Source organism: Labrus mixtus, chromosome 11, assembly GCF_963584025.1.
Source record: "Labrus mixtus chromosome 11, fLabMix1.1, whole genome shotgun sequence".
Classification (NCBI taxonomy): domain Eukaryota; kingdom Metazoa; phylum Chordata; class Actinopteri; order Labriformes; family Labridae; genus Labrus; species Labrus mixtus.
The window spans coordinates 27,731,536-27,752,941 of NC_083622.1; the positions used below are offsets into that span (position 1 = coordinate 27,731,536).

Below are 21,406 nucleotides of genomic sequence, written 5' to 3' on the forward strand. Positions count from 1 at the left end.
TGGCAGAGAGAGGCTCAGGTCAGAGTAGTCAAGGGAGCTGAGTGAAGAATTCTGGGAGGTGAATGCCCCGTTCCTTCTGTTGGCAGGCTCCTCCATCAAAACCAGTGGCTAGTGTTGGCATAGAGATCAAGAAAGTGTTTACATCTGGTTTGACTGACCTAGAAGGTAAATCCACATGCATTACCAAAAATGTGCAATGGGGAGGTGATTTTTAATGATGTTCTTTAGGCAGTATTGGGGTTTTTGGAAACCATGATTGGAACAGCTTTCTTTGACAAAGCCAAATTTTAAAGGGGAGATAATAAAGGTCCCCGTCTCAGAACAATTATACACTTAATAATCTGACTTTTAGATAATCATTATAGGAAACATATAACTCAGTGGGTTCGCATGATCAAGTGTCAGGCAGGTGTGTTGACCGCGTAGCTGTTTCACATGATTCTGTTGCTTCCTTTTGGGGAGAGTATAGGTTATGCTAACACTGCCCTCCTGTGGTCAACTTGTGCCCTTACTAGCAGGAGGTTTCAAACCACTTGTTGGATTTAACTTGATCATATTACATAAAAATACGACAATGTATCACTCTTTTGGATAAATGAATTTTTCTGTGCAGCTGTAAAGAAACAGTATTTGAAAATGCTATCACTGGTGTATTGTTTGGCTTATAAAAAAAAAAATATATATATATATATACACTAGGAGCAAGACACAAAGCTATTACTATGAGTTTTGGTCCATAAAGCCCAGCCCTAGCTCCAACATTGATTTGCTTTAATAAGAAGCTATGGGAAAATGGGCATTATTTAAAGTGCAACAAGCTCTGTCTAATTTGCTCTATTTTGATGTCCACACCCTCGGGTGGGACTCCATGATTTTGATATATTACACCCAAACCTGCTTTTTGTACAGCATCTGATGATGGTGTGTTCCAAAATGTTGTGTTATTTTATGTAAATAGCAAATAAATAAGTATATCTTTGGGAGCCATAGTGTTGCGGCTTGCGAGTCTTTGTGCATCATAACTAGTGATTTTTTTCACAACTCAGCACCTAAATAAGTGCATGTGTAAGCTGACTTTTTCGGACCCATTAAGTGAAGTGCCTTAGTTTAAAATGTTCTCTTAATTCCAATGTAATTTGGAGTTGACGCTATAAAAATAAAAATTGATTGATTGATTGATTGATTGAATTTCAGAAAGCAGGTATTTTTACATTTAATTTAGGTTGCATTTATATTGTTATATGAACGACAAGGAAGTCTCTTCAGAGCATATTTATTTACAACATAGTGTTATTTTCAGAAAGTCATCAGAATCCACTCACCACATCATTCAAAGCAATATCGGTCTCATAAGCAAAGCGGACCAGTTAGTTTGTGAACTTCTATATGTCAAATTCAAAATCAGCACAGTGATATCTGCAGTTTCTTGTGTTATTTTACACTAACATATTTCCCCAGTATCCTTTCTAAATGTAAAACATGCATAGCAAATAAAAAAACAAATTAAAGACATTTACAGAAGTAAAACATTTGAGAGATACATAACAGAAACACTGTGGGAAATATAGCTGTAGGCTAAAAAGGCTTCAATGCAAAAGAAATATGTGACAAAATTTCAACTGAAATGAGCAAATGAACAAAAAGAAAACATACATTCACGCAATGTTGTGCTGTATCAAATAATTGAAATACCAAATGTATCTTATTAGCACTTTGGTTGCTTTACATTTACAGAGAGAAAATACAAAAATATACTCAGTGGACTCAGGTTCAGTTTTATGAAGACATGCCGTTCTATTACAACATACTACTGTAATCCCAATTAAAATGACTGATGCTGTGTGTATGCTTTCTGAGTCAGCATAAATAGCACGATTAGCATGCAAAAAAAATAAATATGAAAATAACTTCATGAATGAGAGGTGTTCCTAAAAAGTATCCCAAGATGGCGTCAGGTTGACTCAGCCTCAGTTTTCTTCAAATATGATGTGCAATGGAAGAAAGGACAAGGCAGATCTAGGAACAAAAGAAAATAACTATGATTTGAAATTAAATGAAAAATGAACCAAGCCATGCAAAAAAAAAAAAAAAAAAAAAATTATTCACATTTTTAATGTTAATGTTTATCTTTTTGACTTTATACTCTACCTGTCTAACTGGATGAGGGTGACATGGACTCCCTAAACCATCCAAATTGAAGGGATTGTTTTCTCCAACCAGCTGAGGATCTGTGTGTATCATATTGAGGGACTGAGGCAGCTGTAAAACAAAGAAACAGAATAAAGAGCTTTCAATATGCAGTAATGAATATTTTCAATAAAAAGGTTCTCCGGTAGTGGGTGAGATGGAGAAAATGGCATGAAATAATGCAATAATTAATGTTCTGAGATGTGCTACGAATCAACTGAATACAAAAAGCAAATAAACAAATAAACCAAAAAGAATTCAACTTACAAGAACCAAAATAACAGGCAGCAGGTCTGTATGGTAGATCAGGATCAATTCTGACATCATCTTGGGATTTAAAGGGGACACTTAAAAGATGGTGAATATAAAGATTCCAAAAATTGGAGTGTGTAAAACAATGGATTAATGAAGTCAAAGGATGTGAAAGTCCACTAGATAAGATATGCAAAGTACAAAAAATTAAATTGTTTTCAGAAAAGTCTGCATATTTTCATTTCCGACACTTGATATTTGTGTTCTCCTGTAGTGTCTCCTTTAGTAGTGTCAAAATTGTGTATTCTTAGTGGGTATGATATATAGTGAGGCCACAGTTAACTTAAAAAAATGAACAAATATGTTCATAATCTTTACATAAAAAAAGATATTTGAAGAATCTAATTCTTTTTTTTAACCTCTTAAAAACACGGAGTTAACACAAACAGTATCTCATTAAGTAGGACTGGGATAAATGGTAAAACTGACAAATGTTTTTGAATTTCAAAGGAAATAGTTATGAAAAAATATTTCCATTTGACATACATACAGTATATATTAGTTTTAGAAGGCACAAGTGTACAACTTTTTTCACAAGTGTGAAATGGAAACTATAAGGTCACTTTAAGAAATAGCAGAAATGTCATGCTTTGCTTTGTAAAATATTAACTTGGTGATCAGTATTAAAGAAACAAATATCTTATATATCTAAATGCTTGTTATGTCTCCATAAATGTTTAGACATCATTTATATATGAAAAAAATTCTGTATGATAGGTAAATCTGTGTGACCATTTCTAGGGCAGAATAAATAAATTATATATTCTTTGTTAATGTTACTATTTATTTTTGGGTCTTAGTGAAAAGTTGTTAGGAACAGTACTAGCTAACTAGAATCTGCGGCCGTAGCCAGATGAAGAGGAAGTGAAGGAGGACGATGAGAAATTCATGCTGAAGCCAGAGCCAGCATCGATACTGCCTCTCCTAGAGCCTGTTCGGGAGCCAGTCCTTGAGCCAGTCCGTGATCCATAGGCAGATCCAGGACCACTTGCATTGTAGGGACTGTAGAGGCCTTTGCTAGACTGTGAGGAGGCCTCCAGAAGCCTTAGACTGGTTCCTTCCTCAACCATGCTTTTGTCCATGGCATCTTTGTAGGAGATTTTTAGTTTGGTCTTCGGGCACGTTAGGTATTTAGAATATGAATTCACATCTCTTAATTTCTGGGCAGTTCGGGCATCAATTGAGCCCTTCTTTATGGATTCATCTAGTGGCACTCTGTTTTCAACATCAGGCTCAATAAGTCCACCAGTCAGATATTGGATCTCAAGGAAACGTTGCCCAGCCTCATAGTACAACCAGCCTTTCTTTAAAGCTTGGGATGCAGACATCTTTACTTTTGTTTTGGGGTCTTCGAATCCATTAAATGCTTTTTGGGCCAGGTTGAGGCGATCAACCATGATTTTATCCACTAGGCCTTTTTCTGTGGCATCAGCAACTGCAAATCTTTCCCCAGTTGTGGGGTCAATTATTCCGCCTGTGCAGGCTTGGGCCTCCAACAGTCTTTGGCCTGAGATGTTGTCTACCAAGTTTCTGTGAATGGCCTCAGTGATAGACACCTTCTCCAGGGTGTCTATGTCTAAGATTCCAGCTATGGGACCAGTTTCCTCTACTGGATCATTCCATATGACTGCAGGTGGTTTAATGGAGGGTATGGGGCTCATTGAAGAAGAGTAAGTGGAAGCAGTTGTGGAACCAGCAGTGGAACCAAAGGAGGATGAGCGTGAGCGGAAGCCTCCGGTGTTTCCAGAAAGCATGTCAGCAAATTCTGTAATGGCCAGGTTTCCAGATCGGTATGTATCAAGAGCATTCTGGTCAATAAGGCCACGTGCAAGAGCATCATCAACATCATATTGTCTCCCGGACCGCCTGTCAATAATGATGGATTTGACAGTACCATCAGAGGAGGTCATTGTGATCTCTTCCCATTCACACTCTTGCTCAGCAAGCTCCAGGTAGGTTTGATGGTCAATGAGCCCCTTCCTGTAGGCCTCATACACAGTCATTTCTTTCCCTGTCTCTGGGTCTACAATGACAACTCTGCGTTTACGAACTGAGGACTTGGAGGAGGTCTTCCTTTCCCGCTTCTTTTCTTTCAGTAGCAGGAGCACCAGGCCTGTGTCAGGATCAGTGATGCACCTCTCCATGAGCTGGAGGTAGGTTAGATTTTCCTCAGTGTTGGGATCAAAGAAGCCTTTGGTGTCATCAGATGGATCTGTCAGGATCTCATTCATTTCCTCATCAAAGAAGCCACGTTTGTAGGCTACCTCAACTGGCAGACGATGACTTTCCTCTGGGTCAATGATACCACCAGTGGCAATCTGGGCCTCCAAAAGTCGGATACCATGGTCTTTCAGGATGAGCCCCTTCTGCATGGCCTGGAACAAGGAGATGGTTTTGCCTGAATAAGGATCTCTGTATCCTGTCACTGCACGCTCAGCAGAGAGGAGCTTGTCTTTAAACTCAGGTCCTACAATTCCCATTCTCACCGCTTCACTGACAGTCAGTTTGAGGTTTTTGATTGGATCAATGACATACCCTGTGGATGCTTGGGATTCGAGAAGTTCAAATGCTGTGCCTGGCCTAATCATGTTCTTTTTCATGGCCTGGTAAATTGATAGACGTTCCTTTGTGGACTCTAAGAATACACCAGCAATACAGCTTGTGCCCACAAGGTATCTTGATAGTCTATCGCTAACCTCCTCCACTGTAACTAGACCTTCATTCAGTTCAGTGACAGTTTGCTGGTCGATAATTTGTGAGCGGAGCATCTCCTCCAATGTGATCGGTTTCCTCAGACCCTTGAACATCAGCCTCTTGTCTCCCAGGGACAATAGGCGCAATCCTCCTTCAACCTTGCATATTTTGAGCAGTTCTGCGTAAGACAGTTTTTCATCAGTGACAGGATCAACAAATCCCTTGACATCATCGGTCAGCCTCTCGTTGGTTTCCTTGTTGATATAACCTCTTTGCATGGCAATGTCTGCAGGCAGGTGGAACTGGAATTCGGGATCAATAATACCACCAGTGGATGTTTGTGCCTCTAACATTTTCAGAGCATAATCCTCTGGAACAAGATCCTTTTTCATGGCCTGGAATAGAGATATGATTTTCCCACTGTATGGGTCTTTGTATCCTGTGACTGCCCTCTCAGCTGAAAGAAGCTTATCGTGGATCTCAGGGCCAACAACACCCTTACGAACAGCTTCATCAACTGTGAGTGTTTCATTTTTTACTGGATCAACGAGGAAACCTGTGGCAGCTTGAGTTTCTAGGAGGCTGAGAGCAACTTCTGGTTTAAGGAAACCTCTCTTCATTGCTTGGTATATGCTTATCTTGGTGCTTGAGTCAGTTGTGACCCCAGCAACACAGCCTGTGCCGTAGAGATACTGTTTCACACTGGTCAACTCCATTATGTCACGGATGTCCCTCTTGCCCTGCTTGAGGAGGTTGTATGTTTCCAAGTCAATAATGCGAGCATTGTAGAGCTCATCAACAGTTACTCTTCTCCTTATAGTTTTACATGACATTGGGTCATTTTTGATGACCTCTCTCTGCTCCATGATCTCGATAATAATGATTATCATCCGCTCTTTAGTGATGTTTCCAGAGCGATATTCATCCATGAGTTTCTGCCTCTCCTGCTCTGGAAGCAAATTTGAGTTCATGATGTCCCAGAGGTTCATTGATTGGTTAGCAAGACCCTCAATTGGAATGTCAATTTGGGTGTTGGTCAGATCACTCTGTGTTTGTTCCTCTGTGTAGAGGTATGTCTTCTCCACAACAGTTGGAGACTGAGGCTTTGAGAGTGGAAGGATGTACAGGCCGGTCTCTGGATCTTTTTGGCACTTGTCTTTAAGCTGTCTGTAGGTCACACTCTCATCAGACGCTGGATCTGAGAAAGCCTTGTGATCATCAGATGGTTCAGATAGGGTTTTGGCCATTTTCTTGGTCAAAATGTTCTTCTGATATGCCACATCAGTAGGGACACGGTGGCTATTTGCAGGGTCAATGATTCCTCCACTAACCATCTGTGCTTCCAAGAGTGGCATGGCATGCTCTTTTAAGATGAGATCTTTTTGCATTGCTTCATAGAGGGAGATTTTGTTGCCTGTGAATGGGTCTTTATAGCCAGTGACAGCCTTTTCTGCAGAGAGGAGTTTTTCATGTAGCTCCGGGCCAACAAGGCTTGACTTCACTGCCTCATCTACTGACACGCACTGATTCTTCACTGGATCTACAATGAAGCCAGTGGCAGCCTGGGCCTCTAACAGTGAAAGACCTGTGTTGTGTCTCAGGAGCTTTTTCTTCATAGCCTGATAAATGCTTATTGTCTCTTTCGTGGGCTCTAGGTAGATGCCAGCAATGCTTTCAGAGCCTTGCAGGTATTTATTGACATTGGGATTCTCGCTGACCTTTTTAGGTGTTGTTTTGCCTTGCTGCAGGAGTTCAAAGGTTGGCTTGTCAATGATTTTGGAATCATACAGAACGCTAGCTGGGACAGGAGATCTAAGTCCCTTGAAGCTGGACTGTTCCTGTTTCTTGGCTTCTTTCTCATTTACAACTGTGATAACAATTTTGATTATTCTTTCAATTGTAAGCTTTCCTGACCTAAATTGTCTTAGCAAGTCAAGCCTTTGTTCCTCAGTGAGATAATCAGAGTTGAGGATTTCCCAAATGGTCATCTTCCTGCCCTTAAATGGTCCAGAGTCAAGTTCGACAGTTGCCTGATTCATTGCCTCTTTAGTCTGAGCCTCAGTGTAGGTTGGCTCCTCCTTTGCACTGATTGCTTCATCAGAAAGAGGCAGCAGCAGGAGACCAGTTTTCTTGTCAGTGACACATCTCTTGAAGAGCTCTGCGTAAGTGACATTTTCTTTTTTGTTGGGGTCAATAAAGCATTTAGTTTCATCTGTTGGACTGCTGAGAAGCTGTTTCATTTCATCATCAAAGTAATTTCTCTTGCATGCCACATCATGAGGAATGCGAAGGCTTTTTACAGGATCAATAATGCCTCCTGTGGTTGTTTGGGCATCGAGCAGTCGGATTCCTTGATCTTTAGGTATAAGATCTTTTTTCATTGCCTGGAACAGAGATACAGTTTTTCCTGTGTAAGGATCTTTGTAGCCTGTAACAGCTCTTTCTGCTGACAGGAGTTTCTCATGCAGCTCAGGACCAACAACACCTGCTTTGACAGCTTCATCAACAGTGTACTTCTGATTGTTAACAGGGTCAACCATGTAGCCTGTACCTGCTTGGGCTTCAAGCATATTTAAGGCAGGTCCTGCCCTCATCATGTCTTTTTTCATAGCTTGGTAAAATGACATGGTCTCCTTGGATGAGTCAATGACTATACCTGCAATGCCTTTTGTACCCTTTAGTGCTTTGTGGACGGGTTCCATTTCAGACACCTCTTTGACTGTCTTATTTCCCTTGTGCAATTTATTGTACAGGTCTTTATCAATGATTTTGGACTCCAGGAGCTCAGTGGCAGGCACAGGTGCTCTCAGACCGTCAAAGGTGATTTCATTCTTCTTCTCTTTGTCTTCTGCCACAGTAATCACAATCTTTATGATTTTTTCTATTGTGATTTTGCCTGTCTTGTACTGACGAAGAAGGTCCTTCTTTTGGTCTTCAGTGAAGTACTCAGAATTGATGATTTCCCAAATGGTGACAGTCTTTCCCTTAAACTTTCCAAATGGCACAGACACAGTGGTTTTGCTGAATACATCCTTTGTCTCCTCCTCTGTGTACATACTTGAGCACTGGGCAGCTTTGTCTGTTATAGGCAGGAGTAGCAGACTGGTATCAGGGTCAGCTACGCATCTAGTCATGAGCTCAGAATATGTCAAAGGTTCCTGAGTGCTGGGATCAAAGTATCCCTTTGTATCATCTGTAGGCTTCTCCATAATCTTGTTCATTTCAGCATCATAGTGTCCCTGTTTATAGGCTATTTCATTGGGTACACGGTGACTATTGATAGGATCAATGACGCCACCAGTAGCAAGCTGAGCCTCAAGGATTCTGATGGCATGATCATGCTCTATCAGACCCTTCTTCATAGCTTCACAGACAGAGATCTTCCCACCAGTGTATGGATCTTTGTAGCCAATAACTGCCCTCTCAGCTAGAAGCATTTTATTGTGCAGTTCAGGGCCAATCACACCTTCCTTGACAGCCTCATTAACAGTAAGTTTCTGATCCTTAATTGGGTCTATGATGTAACCTGTTGCTGCCTGAGCTTCCAGTAGTATCATGGCTGTGCCTGGAGTAATCTTCTTTTCTTTTGACGCTTGGTAGATTGACATCTTTTGTTTGGATGGCGTCAAAACACCAGCAATGCAATTTTTACCTTTAAGGGTTCTTTTTAGATTTTCAGTCTCACCAAGCTTTTGCACAGTGGTTTTGCCATTTTTCAGCTTGTCAAACTCCTTCTTGGGTAAAAGGCCGAGCTCATGAAGTCTACTGGCAGGTACCTTTTCACGGATACCATCAAATGATAGGGGATCTGGTTTCTTCTCTGCACCGTCTGCCAAATCACCAGCATTTTGGCCGTTGTAAACAGTCTTGGTTGTCGTAACCGATGTTACTTGGATGAGCTCTTGGCCTGGAATGTTGGTGTTTTGGTCTTTCTTTGCATCCTCAAGCTGTTGGAGCTGATCACGCAATTTCTGGTTCTCTTCTGCAAGAACCCTTTCCTGCTCTAGTCTCTTCTTCTCCAGTTCTTGCATTTCTTTTTGCTTGTTAAGCATCTCTTTTTCAGCCTCTTTTTGTTTGTTGAGGGCTGCATCCATGGTAGCCTTGAGTTTCTTCTTCTCCTCCTCCATCTGCTGTCTCTGGCGTTCTTGTTCATCTTTGAGAGCTTTGGCCTTTTTGAGTTCCTCTTCAAACTGGCTCTCCAGCTTCTTTTTCTCATCTTCAATTAATTTCTCCTTCTTTAACAGCATCTCCTTTTCTGTCAGGAAGGTCTGTTGCAGGACTGTCTTCTCATGTTCAATTTGTTTCTGCTGTGCATCAGCCACCTGGTAGGAAAAATAGTAGAAAACACAAGTTAACACAAGTATATAGGAGCAGCTAATGTATTCTGTACATATTTTGTGGCAAAAAACTATGGCAGGTTTTTGTTTATATAGTTTAAATTTTTAGTTCATTTTGAATAGTAGCAATTTGTACAATGCACTCTGCTTATGCATATTGAGATCAAATAATCTATGCTTTAGATAATTTACTGTGACAACCGGGATCAGACAGTGAACCTCATGTAATGCATCTGCTAAACGAAGTTTAAGTACTATTTTTATCCGTACGAACTTACGTGGCTCTACAATTAAGGATAGGGTGCCTTGAGGTGTTGTATTTCAGTTGGGAAAAAAAATCCCTGACACTCTGAATTCTAACAAATTGTTCTGTCAATGCTCAGTATGTTCATTTGAATTTTTCATAGTAGCTTTGCTGGCTCTTGAATGTTTATTATAATTCAGGTTTATTTGTCACTTTTTTGTATCTTTTTGATGAAAGGTTAAGAAATGTAATTGTATACAAATTTGGAGATAACCCAAATAGCCGACAAAGGAAAAGATCTGCAACAACCCAAAAAATATCAATATGAGAAACGGGCTGCAAATAAAGTCACAGTGCTAACTATAAAGACAAAAACAAATACACCTTGGGAGTCTGAATCCTGCCAAAATCACCCCCATACCACCCAAAGGGTACAAACAGATGCCCAAACTCCATCTCACTTGTCTCCCATCCCCATTTTGTTTTCATTAGCCTTTGTGGAAGCTGCTGTATCAAAGCTACAATAAGGCTAATGCCTCTTGTTGTTGTAACACTTCACCATTAGCCCCCCCGTACCACATGCCTGGCAACTCCAACATCCCGGCTGTACATGGCTCCTGCCCCTCCTGTCAGTTAGGGACAGTGAGGTATAAACACTAACACTTACTCAAAGCTTCCATAGCTAGCAGAATAATTTATAAGAGGCACTATCTGTAAAGCTATCTAAGCTTGGTATTGGAAAAGAAAACAACTTAGCAATGCTACCTATACCTCAAAAAACAACTTCTACATAAGATCCAGTTGAACAAAAATACATTATTTCTTTAGATTGATTTTTTTGTGGAACTTCTCATAGTGTTGTACTCACTGAGGGCCCCATAGACACTCTATGAATCCATTTCTATGAATGTAAATTTACTGGGTCATTGCAGGGCCTTTGTCCTTACCGGCTAACCTGGTTAACTGATATCATTTAATATAGAAATTGATATACTCTGGTAGTAGCAATAATAAACATACCAAAAATGATCCAAATTCAGTATATGGTTCTAAAGCAAACTCAGTGGTGGGGGGAGGATGTGGTTCAAGTCAACAAGCACGTGTCAAGAAAGAGAGAATGGCGGTTGCATGCCTTTTGTGTCAAATGATGGACACAAGTGCATTACAGTCATGCCGGTTGGAGGGTTGACAGGATGACAATAGGTATTAAGACTAATATTTATGTCTATTATAGCTGACACATGTTTTAGCTAGCATGTTAAGGTTTGGTTCAGTGGTATGCTTGTCTGCCTGGGGTGAAGGTACATTTGGTGGAGATGTCTGGATTTCTTAAAGCACTCTCTACACTAAAAACACTAGTCATTGAAACTAATGATAACAACTCCCTTGTGTTTGAATATTCCTTACACTCTAAAAAAAATGGTGAAAATCCAAGATTAAGCTACCATCAAATAAACGCAATGGTACGCTTCTTTTTACCACTTAAGATATTGATTCAGTGTCAAATCTGTGAATGTACTGAAATGCTAGACCTCTTTTGACCAACTTTAGTTATACTCGCTGACTAAATTGCTAACAAAATGTATTAATCTGAATTATTTTGATCTGAATTTGAATCATGACATTTCAATTTACGTTGGATCTGAGTTTCAAAAAGGTTTTTTAACGGCAAGAAATATGAAGCGTGTCTTAAAATAGAAGAAACATTCCAGGGTATGAGGGGGCATTCAGGATGTGATCTGCATGAGCACAGTGCACTGTAAAAAATAAATGTAAATCATACTTTGAACATGTAAAATGAGAGAAATGGTTTCATGATTAGTATAATCAGATAAAGAGATAGAGGAAATTTTAAGAAAGAAGTGGGTTAGATTTCAGAGAATTTGAACAATGACATAAGCTGCTCTGTTATGCCATTTTTGACACAATACCTCTTTTGACTTATTTTGCAGTTCTTCAGCCTCCTTTTTCAGTCTAGCCTTCTCCTTTTCTAGGTCTGCAATAGCTTTGCGTAAACCGTCGGCCTCTTTGCTGGTATTTTGTCTGTCGACCTCCAGTTTTTCCACCACAGTCATTCTTTCCTGGGTGGCTTTCTCAGTCTCATACAGAACAGAAGCGATGTTATCGGCTTGTTTCTTGAACTTTTTAGCTTCTTGTTCCGCTTTGGCCTGTGCTTCACTGAGCTGAGAAACTTGAAGTTTGAGTCTTTCAGCCTCTGCTATGATCTCTAACTGTCTTTTCCTCTCTGCCTCAAGTGACTTCTGGTATTCCTCTGTTTCCTCCTCCAGACGCTGTTGCATTAATTGTTTGTCCTCCATCAGCTTTTGTGCCTGCTCTTGAGCCAAGTCCTTCTGCCTTTGGAGCATCTCTGCCTCAGCTCTAAGTTTGGATGCCTCTTGTATGGCCTGCATTTTCTCCTTCAGCATTTTATCTGCGAGAGCTCGTTGCTGATACAGGTCGTCTTCTGCAACCTGTCTGAGGCGCGCAGCCTCCTGGGCCTCTACACTTAGTCGAGCTGCATCTTCAGCAAGCTTTTTCATGCTGTCTGCCTCTTTTGCAAGGAACATTTGAGTGTTGTCTTTGTCTTTCTTGATCAGGCGTTGATTTTCCTCCTCCATTTTGATTTTCAGTTTGAGAAGCTCCTCCATCTGAACCTTAACTTTAAACAGCTCCTCTTCGACCTGGGCCCTTTGTTTGACGGCGTCATCGACCTCATCCTTCAAGCGCTGCAGCTCATCATCCAGGACGGATTTCTGTTTATCGGTCTCATCAAGCTTCAGTTTAACCTTTGTGAGCTCTTGTTCCACTTGGAACTTCTGTTTCAATGTTTGCTCTGCCAATTTTTTGTGTTTCGCCATATCAGCATCGGCTTGTTGCTTCTGCTTGAGTGCCGCAGCTTCTGCTTGTGCTCGTTTAGCAGCTTCAAATTCAGCCTCCTTCCTCAGCCTCTCAGCGTCCTCCTGAGCTTTGGCTTGGACTGATGCTTCTTGCTCAGCAGCTGACCTTTGACGCTCTGCTTCCTCTGCTTGTTGGCGAAAGAGAGCAGCCTCCCTCTCTGCCTTCTCCCGAGCAGCCTCAGCCTCTTTGGCTAGTTTCTTGGCTTTCTCATACTCTGCCTTAAGCCTCTCCTGCATCATTGTGTCTTCCTTCTGTTGAGCAAGGACACTTTGGACTTGCTGCTCAGCAGTGCTGCATTTCAGCGCTGCTTGTTGGGCTGCAACAATCTGTTTTTCCGCTTCCGTGTCGGCCTCCTCCTTTTGCTTCCTGGCTTCTTCTGATTTCTTTTTCAGCCGATCCAGTTCTTCTTGGGCGGCCTTGCGCTGTCTGGCTGCCTCTTCCTCTGCAGCGGTGATCTTCTTGACCTTTTCCTCTGCCTCCCTCCTCCTCTTCTCCTCCTCCAGGGCGAGCTTCCTCAGCTTCTCCGCCTCCTCTTCTGCTCTGAGTTTGCTCTGTTGAGTTTCCTCTGCGATGTTCTTCAGCTTGTTCAGTTCGAGCTCCAGGTCAAGTTTTCCAGACGAAGCCTTTTCAAAGTTGAGCTTGAGAATTCGAATCTCTTCTTCTACGACTCGCCTCTGCTTGAGCGTGTCGTCCACGATCGCTTTCTGTCTGTCCATTTCAGCCTCGGATGACTTTTTAAGTTGGACTATCTTCAACTCAATATCCTGCTTGTGCTGGTTAGCCTGGTCTTCGAGAGCCTTCCTTTGGTAGGCCTCATCCTCGGCATGACGGCGGAGTCTTTCGTTTTCCGCCTCCTTTTCCTTCAGGGCGATTTCAGCCTCTGTTTTTAAGCGAGTGGCTTCGCTGATCGCAGAGAGCTTCTCTTTCAGGATCCTCTCGGCCTCCGCTCTCTGACGGGCCGCCTCTTCCTCAGCGATCTGTCTCTGATGCTTCGCCTCCTCTGCGATGGCTCTGAGCTTGCCCGCTTCGTCGGCGAGATCCCTCATCTTGGTGGCTTCGGCCTCAAGAAGCTGCTTGCTCCTCTCTGTGTTGGACATGGTCTCCTTTTCTGCCTTGGACTTAAGCTGAACAAGGACATCCATTTCACTCCTCACTTTGGCCAGTTCATCCTCCAGCTGTTTCCTGTCTTGTTGAGCTGCAATGACCTCATTCTTAAGGCGGTAAAGTTCATCCTCGAGGAGGGATCGCTGCTGCTCGGCGTTGTCGAAGTCTGCCCGGAGACGAATCAGCTCTTGCTCTGCGGTGAGCTTCTGCTGAGCCGTGCTCTCGGCTACCTTCCTCTGCCTCTCGAGCTCTTTCTCCGCCATGTCTTTCTGCTTCAGGGCAGAGTCTTCAGCTTTGGCTCTCTTTTTAGCCTCGCGCTCAGCCTCCTCCTTCTGCTTCTCGGCGTCTTCTTGAGCGAGGCTCTTCTTGTCAGCTTCCTCCTCAGCCTGGAGTCTCAAGCGGAGGGCCTCATTGGCCTTCTGTCTCCATTTCTCAAGTTCCTTCTCCGCTTCTTCTCTGGCGTTTTCGGCATCCTCCTGTTGCTTCTTGAGATGCTCCGCTTCCTGTTGCAGCTGGAGCACAGTGCCGTGCTCTTGTTTGAGCGATTGCTCCAGCTTTGAGGTCTTTTCCACGAAGGACAGGTGTTTGTTCTGGAGATCAACTGCAGCGCTCTTCTGTGCCGTGTCACAGGCAAGCTTGATTTGTCTCTCCTTCTCGACTTCTGCCTGCTTAACCCGCCTCTCCGCCTCCTCCGCCTGCATCTTCAGGTTTTCAAGGTCTTCCAGAGCTTTTTGCTTTTGCCGAGAGGCCTCCTTCTCGGCCTCTGATTTGCGCTTGAGCTCCTCCTCTGCCATGCGCTTTTTCTGCGTCTCTTCATTGACTTGTTTGCGCAGCTTCTCAGCTTCTTCCTGGGCGGCCTTTCTGAGTTTCTCAGCTTCAGCTGCTCTGTCACGAAGCTGCTGGAGCTCAGATTCAGTAGTAGACTTTTGTTTGACTGTGGTATCAAGTTGGAGCCTGATGAGGCGGATTTCCTCCTCAATCTTGACCCTGCTCTGCAGAGCGTCATCCACCTGTTGACTCTTGTCCTTGATCTGCTGCTCTGACAGGTTTTTGAGCTCATGGAGTTCAAGCTGGATGTTTTGCTTTTGCTTCTCCGCGTCGACAGCGGCAACTTCTCGCTTGTTTACTTCTTCCTTCATTCTGAGTTTCAGCTCTTGAGCTTCTTTCTCAGCCTTGGCTATGGCCTTCGCGTGAACTTCGGCTAACTGCTTTTGTTTGTCTAACTCAGCCTGCATCTTGGCCATTTTTTTCTGCTCTTCCGCTTTGAGTTTCTCTGCAGCTTTCTGCATTAGTGGAGGGAAATGGTAGAGAAAGGATTATAATCAAGCATGACATGTTAAAGGTAACTCTTTACATCAACCAGCTCAACATAGTGGGAAATGCAATTACGAGTGTAACCACAGCCCATCCCACTGAGATATGAGCAGCTTAATGTACAGTATTACCCAGGCAATGTTAATGTTAATGTTAAAGTTAGCTCAAAGATCAGGTCAAAGGTCAATCACTAGATGCAAAATAGATGCACATTCATTAAGGTGATGTTAAATACACAATGCAATTAAAACGGTTCATGACAAGACAATTCAGAGGGGGAAATGATGATGTGGAATGTATGAATGAATGTATGGAAACAAAAATATCACTTCACAACACAGCAAGAAAACCATATGGCATGGCGACTGCAGCTGTAGCAACTCTCAAAAACTGCATTAACACAAGGATCCCATTATTATTATTATATCATAATCTACTAGAATAAAAGTCATGTAGCTCTTGGTCTTATCAAATTAAAATGTTTGTTTTAATATAATTGAGATGATCCCACACTGCTTAATAATCCCTTTTTAAATACTCTATATGTTGAATCTTATTCTGCTCAGTAGGCATTTGTTTTAGGTAGTAGTGTTCAACATTAAATTGTTTTACGTTGTTTTTCCTCGGCTTTATTTGGCAGGGATAGATGCAAGTATACATGGAGAACTGAACAACAATTTTCCAATACCACAGCATTTATAGTGCTAATGCTATTTCCAATGCCTGGCCTTGCAAATGCGTTCAATATAAAATAGTTATGGTTATTAAGAACTTCTATAGACAAGTGTGAGAACATTTCTAAGTATTGTATTTTATTCAGATGAAGATTATATGCTTCATGTTAAAGTGTTATCCACAGCACAGCACTTCACTTAAACTGAACTCTATCTCTTCCCATGCACCGGGGTTCTTTAAATCACTATTTGCCACGACATGAAATGGAATGGAAGAGTAAGGCAAGATGATGCCACTGAAGGTTGGAAACCAGTTTACGACTCCAGCAAGTTTTAGAAGCATTTGAAGTAGGTTAAGAAGAATACTAAGTACTTAGCGTAGTAAGAATGATGTGGACTCAGAGACAGTGCAGGAAGTGAAAGTGAGCGAGGCGGTACTAAAGGAAGAATTCAAATGGAATGTAAAGAAGAAATGCAGTTTGAGAGGCAGTTACAGTGACTCTACAAGAGGCCGCAGTAAAGCAAGAATTAAAATGGCATGTAAAGAAGAAATGCAGTCTGAGAGAGACAGATGGGAGGACAACAAGGGGGGGGGGGATAGGGGGTTATACAGTGTGAGTAAATTTACCTTTTTAATGCTCAAACATGTTAAGCATTCATCATGGCAAAGCACTGGCAAGCAGTTAAGAGAAGCAAAGAAACAAAAACAAAAAACATCAGGGTTAGAAAAGAATGTAAAAACTTGAAACCAGTGTTAATTTAGGGAGAAAAAAAAGAAGAGCTGAAGACCATAAGTGAACCTTAGAGATTTAACTTTGATTTATAACCTTTAGAAAAAAAAAGAGCCCAGAGGGGATAAGAGAGGAAAGGATAATAGCAATGAAAGAAAGAACCCACTCTAAATCTACGACGTCAAATCAGACACGGTGAATGGAGATGAAATCTATTTTAGGGAACATTTAGAGTAATGTTCTCAAACCAGGGTTCAAAACATCTATTTAAAAATGGTGTTCCCTTGAATGTACACACACACTCAAACCTCATGCATCGTATGTTTGTGACAATCTTTTTATGCGTTCACTTTTTTGCTTTGCTGAGAGCTACTAAAATATAATTTAAATATTCTCCAGCTAATCAGCTACAGCATGCCAATGTTTCAAGTGTAACCTGTGCAGAGAGACTTTTGTCACCCGTACATTAATGTCATTAGTGTTTGTGTGTGTGTATGTGTATGTGTGTGTGTGCGTGTGACACACAGAGAGAAGTGGGTGCATGCGTGTGTTGTGATGATCGGCAGGGTTTTTTTTGTTTGTTTGGTTTTGTTGTTTGGTTGATTATTAAGTCGGTTGGTTAGCTTCATGTTAGAGTTTAGTTTGTTTGGGATCCACAGCCAGTTGTCACGCACCTCCTCGTCGTCCAGCCGCCGCTGTGTGTCAGTGATGAACTTGATGTACTGACTAGTCAGAGTCATCAGCTCACTGTACCTGGTCCTCAGTGTTACATACTGATACAGGGGAGAAACAAACAACACTTAAACATGTGAGTTTTCAGCTGCATGTGGATGGAAAGTAAAACAACTCTTGTAATATAAATCAAACAAAATTCACGATTCATACTGAGGATCTGTATCCTATAATGTTCTAAGAAAAACACCTCCTGAATGATGTTGTCAGAAGCAGAATCCATTTTGGTTTTCTTCAATGGAGAAGCAAGAGGCTCCACCTGGGCTTTGTAGGCCACCAGCTGGAGCTCGTAGTCCTATTTGAAAACACAGAATCATCTCTAAATATTGTTTTGGCCTTGTTGATTTGAAAAACATGTACAGTTTTTTCAAAGGTAGATGCTCACCTTGATTGCATCAATGTATGCTTTGGCATATTTTTGACACTCGTCAACGTTGTCCTTGTTGCCCTCGATCTCCTCAAGAAGTTTCTGTTTTGAAAAAAGGGAGGTTATAATAAGAGTTGAGCTCACTATAGTTCCATGTAAAAAACCATCATGACAATGTTCAAAATCTCCCGCAGAGTTCAACAAACCTTCTCCTGGGTCAGCTGTTCTTTCAGAGTCTTGCTGTCCGTGATGGGCACGGCCTGAATCTTCTCCTGCCTCTGCTTGGCGTCGCCGATCCAGCGGATCAGCCAGTCGTAGCTCTCGCGGTAGTAGCCGAGCTGACGGCCAAGCTGCTCCAGCTCTCTCTGGCGGAGGTCCATCTGTGTGAACATGGCCTTCCAGCGGTCCTGGAGGCTGGACTGCAGCTGACGGTAGTGGTCGAGCTCGGCGTCGCGCTCGCTGTGCACACGGGACATCTTATCACTCACTGTGGAGGCCTTCTTCAGCTCCTCGTCCAGAGAGTCGAACACCGGCTGCTCGCCCTCGGCCTCAGCTCGCATTTTCTACAGTTAAAAAAAACAGCCAAATAAGTTAATATCATCATTAGGGACAAGGCTTAACTGATTTAGATCCCTGTGGCTAGAAAATAAAATATATACATACAGAAATAATGCAGCTCAATCAACACTTATGGGCTAAATGTGTGCGGTTGTGACTGTGACAGCAGAGACTTTGTCCTCTGCCTGCATTTTCATGTTTTGGTTTGTTTTGATTTACTTAAGACGTTTCTGGTCGGGGAGCTGGCGTGTTTCCCCCAGCCAATGACAATGAGCAGGTGAGTTTAGGAGTGGATACACTTCAGTGATTGGACGAGGTTGAAGCTTGTGTTAGCCTTTACATGTGGACGCGGAGTTGGCCTGCTTTCTGTTGGACAGGCAGGTGCCAAACACCGGCGGTTAGCTTTTGCTAGTGCAGGTAGCTTGCAGGTGAAGGTACAAGCAGTAAACGTACACACTACGTCCTGCAGTGAGCGTGCACTTCTGGGGGTGATGAGCCCAGAAGGAGGAGGGGGTCCAGATTCAATGTTGTGTTCACATAGCTGCAAAGACAATTTGCTACTGACTCCACCTTTAAAGTTGTCCTCTAACAGCTGGTGTTTCTCTGAACCCTGACACTAAAAGAATGAAAAGCTGGTTTACCTTGAGCTTTGATCTGTAAGTCTCCACTTCCTTGACATCACTGGGCACAGTGTGAACCTCACGCAGGCAGTCCTCATACTGCTTGAGAACTCCCTCAGCACCCTGAGTGTTACGAATCACCATTTCCACGGTCTTCAGCCTGGGGCAAAAGAAAAAAAGAAGTAGTACAAAAAGTGGCAAACCAAAGTTTCATCAGAGAACAGTGCATTATCTTTTCATTTCAGAGCTACTGTGTGAAGACTCACTTGTCCAGATAAAAAGAGGAAAGCATGTGGGCATGATCCATCTTCTGCACGGTGACGTCAAGCTCTGAGCGCAGGACGGGATAAGAGGCAGACTTCTGTGGGGAGGCCAAGACCTCTTGTGTCTTTACAGAGACCTTATTAAGGTCCTTCTTGAGGCCATCAAGCTCCACCTGGACTTTCTGTAAGACAGGAGAGGACAACAACAGTTAAGAAAATGTGAAGAAGGTCTTTACTGAGGATAAACATGATAAACAGGTTTTTAGAAATGTGTTACAAGGCATCTTTTCATTTTAATGAACCAGTGCAGTGTTTGTCTGTGTGTAATGATTGGCCAGAGGCAGCGCACAAAATATTAACAGTCTGGGGTAAGCTGGGGTCTGAGCAGATGTAGTAAAAGGGTAGCCAGCAGGCTTTCAACTATCTCTCATGTGTGAACAAACTCAAGACATTGTAGCAAATGTAATTCTCTGCTGTATTTTCACACTTCAGAGTAACCCAGAAAAAAGCACACTGCAATCTGATTTCTACTTAAAACCCTGAGGTACATAGGAAGCATGACATTTAATTATTCATTGTTCTTTTCCAATCAGTTCAACTTTATCTTTCCTGTTAGTGTCCTTACTTCAACTATTCTGCATGGTTTTTTGCATGATACATTATGGAAAAAACCTGTGGTGACTGCAGCAATAATGATTCTCTTTGTCTCAGTGTGTCGGTGTTTTCTAACCATCCTGAGTGCCTGGACCTGGATTATTTACACCAATGTATTTTGCTCTTACATGAGTACCATTGGTTTGAGGGATACCAGAAGTGCTCCTGTTGTCTTTCTTATTTATGAAAAATGTATGATTTAATTACAAAAAATCATCCGGTTATCAAGTCATGAATGCAACTATTTGGTTTTAAGCCCAGCAACTCTTTTCATGTTTCAGTCCGTGTCATGTGACTTAATTTCTCCTTATAGGTTTAATAAGCTGCCTAAATCATATTATGGATGGTTTGCATTTATAAAACAGCGGGTCATTATCCTTTAAAAAGCTGTGAATACATTCAAATAGTACACAAACATAATGACCACATCACGTTATGGCCATTAGAAGAGCATTTTCTATCCTTCTACATTAAAAGACTTTTCTTCCTGCAAAGGTTATGAACAGGTACTTTTTATCTCTTCCTCCAATTTAAACTAAGGGATATGCGGTCACAGTTGATATTAATTAGCCCTTTGGATAATCTTCTAACTGGCCTAGTGACACCGGTTGTTGAATAATTGTAGATGGCAGCAGGAGTCTGTCAATGGACTCTTTTAGATTTAAAAACATTTTGAATATGTCCAGGATTTCTTGATGCCATGTCCTTGCATTAAAACATTAACACAATCGTTGTTTAATTAGCGTACCTTCTGCTCTGTTGTCTTCTGAATACACTCCTTCAGAGGCTCCTTCTCTGTGGGTCTGCGGATGCGAGCCACAGTCCCGGTCTCACAGTTCTCAATACGCAGACGCAGGTCCTTGAGCTCAGAGATGTAGTTCTTACACAGAGTCTCGTCCTGCTGACCTATGGAGCAAAAAAAGTGTCTCTGTTAAGTACAGCACAATGTACTATTTTCTTCACCAAAATATGGGGAGTGGGGGGGAAATGTCCCCCACATCTGTCCCACACAAGTGTTTGGTGGTGACAGATGTTTGGTGCACTGTAAAATATGAGTAGATCAAAACTACTATCACATACTGTAGCTTCGAGTATAGTTTCTATAATCAGTTTGATAAGCAATATTTATGATCTGGGATTTTTGAGGTGCATTTATATTAATATGTATTTATTTATAATTAAAAAATAATTGAAGCCAGTATGTTGAGGAAATATGATGAAATGTTTTAATAAGCTTTTTGTTATGTTTTGTGTTTTTGCGACACGTACATTATTTCGCGGAGGGGGGGCATGTTAAGTGTGAAATCAATGCAGCTCGAGTTGACTGCCTGAACTAACTCGCAGGCGTCGCCTCAGATGTGTAGCACGATCATACATGCATCTCTTCTCGAGAGTTGTGACATAAACACACGCAGCACAATCAGCACTACAGTTTCAGCATACACTGTAAAAAATGCTACCTAGTAACAGTAATGCCTTTATTAGGTGATACAACTAAATGACAAGAAAACACAACATACTGTCATTAAACCAGGTTTTTTTTTCCATTGAGCAAAGCTGCAGATAAGACAAAGCAACATGGTAACCAAAACAACATGCCGTCACTCAGATCTCTACTCTAGTGGTTCTCATCAAGGCTCATCCAAAGCTTAAAGCGTGGTGAGCTGTAGCTTTGACTAGCATCACTTACCTTTGTGCCTAACAAGCATTAGTCCTG

General features: G+C 41.9%; 1 protein-coding gene across 7 annotated transcripts in view; it reads right to left on the reverse strand.

Moving 5' to 3' along the window:
• Positions 1 to 1,257: 1,257 nt before the first annotated feature.
• The window catches only part of plecb (plectin b), a 139,809-nt gene continuing 119,660 nt past the window's right edge, over positions 1,258 to 21,406 (reverse strand). For 4 of the 7 annotated variants that reach the window (XM_061051164.1, XM_061051163.1, XM_061051162.1 and 1 more), the window contains 11 exons: positions 20,438 to 20,595; positions 19,039 to 19,217; positions 18,794 to 18,932; positions 17,801 to 18,157; positions 17,613 to 17,696; positions 17,418 to 17,522; positions 17,170 to 17,268; positions 11,706 to 15,059; positions 2,455 to 9,515; positions 2,149 to 2,259; positions 1,258 to 2,016 (listed from right to left, as the gene is read on the reverse strand). In XM_061051164.1, the coding sequence (XP_060907147.1) occupies positions 3,330 to 9,515; positions 11,706 to 15,059; positions 17,170 to 17,268; positions 17,418 to 17,522; positions 17,613 to 17,696; positions 17,801 to 18,157; positions 18,794 to 18,932; positions 19,039 to 19,217; positions 20,438 to 20,595 (10,661 nt within the window). In that variant the 3' untranslated portion in view covers positions 1,258 to 2,016; positions 2,149 to 2,259; positions 2,455 to 3,329. Of the gene's footprint in view, positions 2,017 to 2,148; positions 2,260 to 2,454; positions 9,516 to 11,705; positions 15,060 to 17,169; positions 17,269 to 17,417; positions 17,523 to 17,612; positions 17,697 to 17,800; positions 18,158 to 18,793; positions 18,933 to 19,038; positions 19,218 to 20,437; positions 20,596 to 21,379; positions 21,404 to 21,406 lie in introns of all 7 variants that reach the window. The other 3 variants (XM_061051160.1, XM_061051161.1, XM_061051166.1) reach the window with 1 other exon arrangement.